This window comes from Furipterus horrens, unplaced genomic scaffold (genome assembly GCF_987537825.1).
Source record: "Furipterus horrens unplaced genomic scaffold, mFurHor1.1.pri manual_scaffold_13, whole genome shotgun sequence".
Classification (NCBI taxonomy): Eukaryota; Metazoa; Chordata; class Mammalia; order Chiroptera; family Furipteridae; genus Furipterus; species Furipterus horrens.
In genome coordinates this window covers 43,960,630-43,969,427 of record NW_028327183.1, presented here as the reverse complement: position 1 = coordinate 43,969,427, position 8,798 = coordinate 43,960,630, and the positions used below count along the sequence as shown (strand labels likewise).

Below are 8,798 nucleotides of genomic sequence, written 5' to 3'. Positions count from 1 at the left end.
TGTCTTCTGGTTCTGAGGCTTTTGAACAAAGAATGGTTGGGTTTTGTAGTTTCTCTTTGGCTTCCACCTAAATTTCATTAAATGTGGGACAGTTATCTCCCCAGGGGGGCTGGGAACTGGACTCCTGATATCTAAAAAAGGGTTAAACTCCAGTTTTCTGCTCCCTGAAATACAAGGACATCCTCCTAACTGGCCTTTTACATGCTAAGTTCCTCAAGGTTTTCAGCTGCCTGATATCATTTACAAGCTTTGTGTTCATTGACTCAGTTTACCTCTCTGTAAAATGTGGCTTACAGTTGCATGTACCTTATGTCTCCAGCTTAGAACATTCCTCTGACCCCATAAGGTCACTCCAGCCTCGTATCCTGCCCCGCCTCCATTGAATGTTCCCCAGGCCCCCTACCACACTATCCTTTCATTTTGCTAAACCAGCCAAGCCCCTTCCACCTTAAGACCTTTGCATGAGCTCTGCCTGTCTGATGTTCCCATTCCCTGACCCCTAGCTTAGCTAATTCCTCGTGATCCTTCAGGTGTGGTATGAAGACCACTTTCTAGAGATGCCTTGCTCTGACCCAGCTGACCTGTGCCTCCATGTAGCAGAGGAGCATTTTGATTTTTTGTTGTTGAAGACCCATCTCCCACGGTCCCCTGAGTCCCACCAGAGCAGGTGCTCCTGAACAGCCCACTCCCTAGCACCCAGGAGGCATCTAATAAGCAATGAGTAAAGTGGTGTGGAAGAAGGCATGGTGGAGCCCTTTCTTCCAGTGAGCAGGCGCAGGAGCTGTTAAAAAAGTATATTTCCGTGGATTATTCACATGCCAGTTTCCCATCGAAACTGGACAAGCAGATGGCGAAGGCTTGCAGTGCGCAGAGCGGGAAGCAGAAGTCCATGGTGAACACGTCTGAGGCCACGCGGCCGAACTGAAGCACCAAGTGGTCGGCTGAGGAGGAAGTCAGAAACAGCCCAGTCAGACTTTTCCCCACTGCGGGCCTCTGACCTGCAAAAACTAAGACTCACTAGAGGCTGTGCGGCGCCGTTACTAAGCCCGAAAACCCTCTGAGGGCCGTGTAAACTACAGTTCCCAACAGGCTTTGCAGCTGCGCGGAGGGGGCCATGCTGAGAAAACGCTCAAGCGCTTAGTTCTCCGGAGTTCAAGCCCCACGCCGCCCCGACACGCCCCCTCTACCTGCTTTGCCCAGGAAAAGGGGATCCTAAGAACTCACGGTCATCCGGATACACGATCTGGAAGTTCTTCACCGAGGCCTGAGTGACTCGGCCGTGAAAATTGAGCGTGTAGTTGCCGGTCTCTTCGCTCCACGATGGGGCTTTGTTTTGAAGCAGGACCAGCCCCTCATTGGCCCCGCGTTGGAAGCGACTCAGTAGTGATTCCCCTTCCTAGGGGATAAAGTAGGGGCGTGGTTAACCTATCACCAACTAGCCGTTTCTCTCCGGACACAGAATTTTTTCTTAAACATTTTTATTTATTGATTTTAGAGAGAAACAGGAAGGGAGAGAGAGAAATATCAATATGTTGTTCCACTTATTTATGCATTCAGTGGTTGGTTCTTATATGTGCCCTGACCAGGGATTGAACCAGCAACCCTGGAGTATAGGGACGGCGCCCTAACCAGCTGAACACCCGGCCAGGGCCTGACACAGAATTTTGAGTTCCTCGTCTCTTCTTCGTGAGACACATTAAGTCTGACAACCCTCCGACCCCCCTCTTCCCTTAGGACCTAGGCCCTGTCCCCCAGTCCTTCTCTATGGACCCAGAGAGTCTCAGCCTTAGCCAACTCACATTTTGTGGCTGGACGCTGATTCTCTGGTTCTGGGCATCAATTCCTGGAATGATCACAGTCATCTTCCGGGGCCCTCGGAATCCCAAGACATTGGTCTCCTGCGGGTATTTATGCTCCAGTTGGCCTGGCTCTTTCTCCCTCCCCACCATTCTGCCCCTTTCACTCTGTAGTCTCCCAGACACTCACATAACACACAACGCCCAGCTCCTCCCTGATCCGAGCAATCGCTGGGATGATGTATTTCCTTTCAGGATTCATCCCATTATCGAAGATGGTGAACTTGGTGCCCAAGACATTAGATCTGCTCCACGAAGGCCATGGCCAGAAAAAAATAATTGTTACTGTTATGCTGTGCGTTAACTGCTTTCCCATGTCATCTTATCAACTCTTCCCATTAATCCTCTACAAAGACTCATTTCTGTGTTCCACGTATCCACAGTCCCAGTTCCGTGAGCCATGATTTTTAGTTTCCTGCCTTGGCCCTTTAGGAACACTTCCCTCTAGGACACAAGAACTCACACATCCCAGCCCTCTTCTCCTACTCAGGAACTTAGGAGTCCCAGCCCCTTGCCTTCTTATTTTTAAATTTTATTTTTTAATTGATTTCAAGAGAGAAACATCGATGTGAGAAACATCAATCAATTGCCTCCCCTACACACCCTGACCCAGGATCGAACCTACAACCTAGGTATGTGCCCTGATCAGGGATGGAACCCACAAAGTTTTGGTGTGCCAGATGACACTCCAGCCAACTAAGCCACTTGGCCAAGGTGCCCCTTGCCTCTCAAGAAGTCAAATGTCTTAAATGCCAACCTCTGCTCCGAAACCTTCAGTTCTATTTCCAACTACCTTAGGGTTACAACCTGAAGAACTACAGAGCCCATCAGTCCCTACTAGAAAAGTTCCTAGTGTAGGTAAAACCTGTGCTCTATGGCCTGCTAGGAAATGTAGTCCCCTTTTTCTCCCAGGTGCCCTGTCATCTGCCATCTGTTTCTTACACATACCAGAGCTCTACCTACCTGACTTTGCCCACAAAGTTGTCCCCATCCCGAGACAGGTCTGTGGGGTCCAGGGAGATGAGGTAATTAGAGGTTGTGCTCCTTTTTCTCTTGCGCCCAGCGAGAAGGAAGTGCTGTCGTTGTGAGAAAAGCCTATCAGATTTGATTTTTGGTATCTGGTTAGGGCTAGGGGTCTAAAAAACTAGGAAACACTATGTTCCTAAGACAGAGAAAAGGATAATAAGGCAACAAGCATCCCAAGGCTTGCTGGGAGATGCGTTTCTCACTGAAAGAAGTCATCAGCTGGGTCCTGAAGGAGAGATTCACATTTTAATATATCCCCTTCAGTCTTTTCACCATGGGGTTCAGAGTTCACGCGGAGACCAAACAGGAGAGAACCTGATTAGCAGGCAGGCTCTAGCTTTGGAGAATAAGGGAAGAGCCTCATTTTGAACATTGCAACAGGACTTTAGTAGGTGTTTCATCTGGGAAAAAGTAGACCTGGCTCTGAGTAGGAAAAAAACTCTTTCTGGGAGAAAGAAAGAGTGCCTTGAGGAGAGGAAGCCACACTGAGAGGGGTATAGCTTGGCTCTGGATGAGAAATCCACGAGGGAGGGGCTTGGTTCCTGAGGGGGCAGGGGGCAGGATTTATCCCAGGATTGGGGTGGGGTCTTATAGCAAAGAAGAACTCAGTGAAGTGGCCAGACTTGGACCTACAAAGATGGGGTCCAGAGGGTATGTAAGGCGTGGGGATTTGGACCCTGAGAGGGCGTGGCCTGACTTTGAAAAAGGCATGCTCATCTTAATATTGGGCAGGTTTTCGCTTTGAGGTGGGCAGGGCGTTTGCCACTGGGCTCTAAGTAGCTTAGTCCTGTTACGTTTTGTAATTGGCGTGGACAGGTCCTAGCTCACTGATGAGCAAGGCCTGCATTCGCGACAGTCTTGACCTCTCTCAGAAAGGGGCGACTTGCCACTGGGAGGTGGGGCTTGCTCCTGAGGCTGCCAGATCGCACCTTCCAGCCATGGCCACCGACCGCTTCCAGGTAGAGATAGTAGGAAGGGAACAAGCCCTTGTCTACGCCGCGCCTGTCGCGGCTGATGCAACACTGCACCGTGCAGCCGCGCACCGCTGGCCGGAGCACATATGCTTCCATGTTCTCGCCCAGCTGAGGGCCGGGGTCGAGGAGAGACGAGAGAGGCGAGCTCTCCACATCGCTGAAGCCCACGCCGATCTCGCTTTCCAGGGCCTCAGACACAGCCTTGTCGGACCCGTCTGGGGAGCTCCTCAGTGTAGACTCCGACTCTTCTTTATCTTCTTCCAGGTCTTCTCCCTGGCCCACGCGCCAAATTCAAATTGAGAAACCGCCCAGACCGAGGCCACCGCCCACTCCCGCTAGCAAAATAGTGATTGGCCATCCCAGCTCAGGGTTACGCCCCGTCTCGACCATGAACTCTGCCTATTGGCCAAACATCTCAGCCACCTGCCGACTGGTCAGTCTCTTCAAGGGTTCCACCCAGCCAAGCCTAAGTGATTGTTGATTGGCTAGTACCATTAGCTTTCTTCTGCAGCCACGCCCACTCCATCTACCCTCGGAGAATTGCTTTGCATGGCCCATTCAACTAAATCTAGCATGGATTCGATCTAGATAACATAATACAGTCCAGATCTACCCAACTGAAACTATTTATCTCACTTTCATCAACACAGAAGTGAGTGCCAACCGGCCCTTTCCTGTCACCGTTTCATCCTCTCCAAAGCTCGCTGCCTTTCGGTGGGCTGGATTTTAAAATGCTCACATGAGTTCAGATCCTCTGTATTGTAAATGGGGTGCACACAAAGCCTCTGCTAGCCCAGTCACAACAGGTTCCACCGACCAGTAAAAGGGGCCTCTGATTGGACTGCAGCATATTAGTCCCACCCTTCCCAGAGTCCGAGGCCTGTCCTCTTCCTACCCCTCTATTTTGGTTAGCTGAGCCACCCCCCACCTTATTGGAGGCTAAGTCTCCACTTCCCGAATCACCATCCCTTCCAGGATTTGGTTCCAGACTCGGTGATTGGTATTCATGTACAACATCCAGGGATTCGCTCTTGTCCGCTGCACCAGACCCTAAGCGATGGAAGAAGCCAGAAGAAAACTGAGCTCAGGACACCTGAGTCCTAGGAGGTTGGGACAAGGTCATCAGTGGTAGCTAGAGAAATCCAGAACTACTGGGTTTCTGGCCCCTACTTATGACTCATCGTCCTCACTTGCCAGATCCCCCACTTCCACCATGTGCAGTGGGTCTACACACCCTAAGAAGTCTCTGATTGCCCTGGGTCTAAGGACAGACAGGGATTAGAGTTCTCCTTTTTCCTTGTCCCAGAGAGAGTACAGAAGAGACAGGGCATGGAGGGTCCTGGCGGGGTACCTCAGTTGGTAAGAGCATCATCTCAATATGCCTAGGTAGCAGGTTCAAACCCTGGTGAAGGCACATACAAGAATCAACCAACAGGGAGTGGAGGGATTGAGCAAAAAAAGAAAAAGGACTCATGGATTCATATAACAATGTAGTCATTGTGGGGTTGGGGGAAGGTGGGGGTAGGTGGGGGTAGGTGGAAGAGGGTAAAAGGGGGTAAAATGGTAATGGAAAAGAGTACAATAAAAAAACTAAAAATAAGAGCAATCTCAAACTAAAAAAAAATCAACCAATGAATGCATAAATAAGTGGAACAAAATAGATGTTTCTCTCCCTTCCTTTTTAAAATCAATACAAATAAGTAAAGTGGAGGTGGAGAGGGAGTGGAGTTTTGGGTGATAATTAAGATTGTTTTGAAACAGTAAAACAGTCATGTCAAGGGAACAAAATGTCATTACAATTAAATATTAAGGAATAAAAAGGTGCTCACTTCGGCAGCACATATACTAAAATTGGAACGATACAGAGAAGATTAGCATGGCCCCTGCGCAAGGATGACACGCAAATTCATGAAGTGTTCCATATTTTTGAGAAGGGGGATAAGTAAGGGAAGGGTTTAGTCAAGAAACGTGTATAAATGACTCATGGACATGGACAACGGGGAGGGATATGATTGTGGGAGAAGGGATGGGCTGGGTGGGGGGGAGCAATGGGGGAAAATGGGACAACTGTAATTGAAAAATCAAAAAATAAAATAAATAAATAAATAAAAGAAATGAAGTGCTGATAATACTGCAACAGAAGTGAACTTTAAAAACGAGGTGAGCAAAAGAAGCCAGTCACAAAAGATCATATACTGTGTTGTTCTATTTATATGAAACATCCAAAACAGGCAAATCTAAAGAGACAGAAAGATTAGTGGTTGTCTAGGGCTGGTAGAAATGGGGAGTGGGGGAGATAGTGACTGGTAAAAGGTACAAGGTTTCTTCTATGAGTGACGAAAATGTACTAAAATTGACTGTGGTGATAGGTGTACGTCTCTAATTATACTAAAAACCATGGAATTGTAAACTTTAAATGAGTGAATTGTATGGTATGTGAAATGTATCTCAAAGTTGTTACAAAAAGGGGGAGGATTTGCCACTTGGACCAGAGGGCCTGATGATGTTTCCAAAATTACCAAGTAGTAGGCGGGGTAGCCAAGCTCTGCGTCTTGTCCCTTGATGCTCTTTAAAAAGAGCGGGAATTGCGGGAACGTCCTCCACCGAGACTTCCTCCAACTCTGGATCGGAACTGTCTGGTAGCCAGGATAGAGAAGGAGGCTGGAGACTGAGATTTCTGAGTACCGGGGGAGGAAAGGGCTGGAGATTCAGATTACTGGGTGTTGGAGAAGGAGAAAGTTCAAGACCTGGACTCGGTGTGACGGATTTCAGGGCCCGCGGGGTGTGTGGAGTCCCGGTGTCTTTGGAGAGCAAGGACTGAGGTTCCAGACTCCTGGGGTTGTACTGGGAGTGTAGTTCTAGGACACAGGCGGTCCAAGGGTTTGAGATTACCTGCTTCAGTCGACAATGTCAAGGGGACACGATCGTCACTGCCATCTCCACCACATCTCACGGCGCCCAGAGCACTGTGGGCGCCAGAGCGCAGGAGTGCCTTTGGCATGTTCTCCCGGAGGAAAGGGTTCCTGAGGCCTGGGAGAAAGTGCAGAGAAGCCCATAAACACGATGTACACCTTCCGGGCCTCTGCAAAGAAGACCCGCCTCCTCACTGGGCTCCCAGATTTAGCCCCTGGTTGACCACCCGACCCCCCAAGACCCATTCGGAATCCAGAATTCCTTCTAGGGCTCAAACAAGGACAGCCCTACAGATAAATTGTTGTGGACCCCTTGCGTAAACAATCCCCGCCGGGTTCTCCTTCTGTAGGTCCTGATCTCTAAATTACCCAGAAAGATCCCGGGGCTTAGCCAATTTCAGCCCTGGACCTGCTTTTCCAGACCCCGCCCAGCACCCCCTAGACCCCGCCCACACTCTTTGGGGCTGTCCCGGCTCTCGCAGGCTCCGCCCCAGAACCCTAACAAGCCCAATCACCCGAGCTCTCCCAGGGACTCCCACGGGTTGTAACTCGCACCCTGGGCTCTGCTTGGGTACTCCAGGGCTCTGCCAGGTGCCTCCCCTCTGAGCCCTCACTCCCATAGACCCCCTCCCTTCAGGCCTATGATTCTGCCGGACCCCAGGAACCTTTCCTCACCGCTGTAACCCGCGAGGCATTCTGACCGCAAGTGCCGTCGGCGGGACCAAAGGGAAGCGTCAGGATTGGCCTGAATCATGAGGGGCTCTTGGCGCTTCCGTCGCTGCTGCTTCTCAAACAGCCGCCGCTGCGGGAGTGGAAAAGTGGTGTGGAGAGGTCAGGAATCCTGCGGAAGACTGCGATGAAAATGGGCCTGGGGCAAGGGGAGGTCTGCATCCGTGGGAGAGTTCCTGGAGTCCAGGCCCTCGGTCCCTCGTCTCTTCCTTCCTGAGAACCAGAAGTCCCGCTGGCACTGGGTCCCCTCCTCCCCCAGGACCTGGGAGTGCTGCCCTCCAGAGCTCTTGTTCCTGAGAAGCTGGGAAGTCTCACTTGCTTCTCTAGCATCCTGAATTCTTATTTCCTCATCTCCCAGTTGCAGAACTTGAAGCTTCCAGAGAGCCAGTGAGGGCCAAGAACCCCAGGGCAAGTCCTGGGGATGGGGCTCCAGGGGAACTATGGGAAAGGACGCAATGGGGGTGTCAGGATTTCTAGGCATAGTACCTGTTGTTCCAGTTTCCGCTGCCTGATGCCAGTGAGCTCATCCCACAGGACACTGGGAGAGATGCAGGCTTATGAGAACGGTAAGCAGGGCACCCCGGTGGCCCGAGAGCGCCTCCTTCCCCTCCCCATTTAGGATTCTGAGCACTTGTGAGGTCACAGACGGGGTTGAATCTGAGCCTGCTCCCTCCGTTCTGAAGCTCTTTCTCCCAGCACTGGCCTGTCTAGAATTCAGGAGTCAAAGAGATCCCAAGGCCCTCCTGTTTCAGAACTCAGGAGCCCAAACCCTCAGCCCCTCCCCTTTCAGGTCTAGTGAGTCTTCATCTTAAGCTGGTTCCCTTGAGGTAGGACTCAGAAGTTCAGGCTCCCAGACCCTATCTGTAAGGCTGATGGTGCTGAACCCGCAAACAGCATTATGGGGCCACAGCTGAACGTGTGTGAGCATAATCAACCCCGAGTTCCCCTTTGCAGCCACTTCTCCACCCCTGCCCATCCCGTTTCCCTACTCACTTTTCCTTCCATGTATCATTCTCCTGAGACATTCTGGAGAAGCGAGAATGAGGAGTCAGGACCCAGACCCAATATCCCAATGGACTCTGCTCCCTGCCCCCTCTATCCCCAGATCTTAAGCTTTACATTTTCTCCTGGACCCAGGAAGCCTGAATTCCAGTACCTACTCCTGTCCAGGGACCCAGCAGCCTGATTCCAGCTTTTGTCACTATCGGGCCCAGTTCTCTCCCCCAAATACCTCTCTCCTACACCCATGCATGGGAACTCGGAACTCTGGGTCCCAAACACCTAACTCCCAGTGACCCCAG

The 8,798-nt window shown here is 50.9% G+C and overlaps 1 protein-coding gene and 1 non-coding gene across 2 annotated transcripts; one reads left to right on the top strand and one right to left on the bottom strand.

The window, feature by feature from the left end:
• Positions 1-784: 784 nt before the first annotated feature.
• Positions 785-8,394, bottom strand: TULP2 (TUB like protein 2). Its single transcript, XM_090259093.1, has 12 exons — positions 8,354-8,394; positions 7,984-8,035; positions 7,444-7,570; positions 6,749-6,886; positions 6,376-6,492; positions 4,785-4,906; positions 3,812-4,129; positions 2,820-2,932; positions 1,987-2,101; positions 1,800-1,898; positions 1,225-1,396; positions 785-941 (listed from the first exon to the last, which is right to left on the bottom strand). Exons 1-12 carry the CDS (start codon positions 8,392-8,394, stop codon positions 808-810), a joined length of 1,548 nt encoding a protein of 515 aa, XP_090115219.1. The 3' UTR covers positions 785-807.
• Positions 5,678-5,784, top strand: LOC149994859 (U6 spliceosomal RNA). Its single transcript, XR_016507941.1, has one exon. It is a non-coding gene; the product is annotated as a U6 spliceosomal RNA (small nuclear RNA).
• Positions 8,395-8,798: the final 404 nt, after the last annotated feature.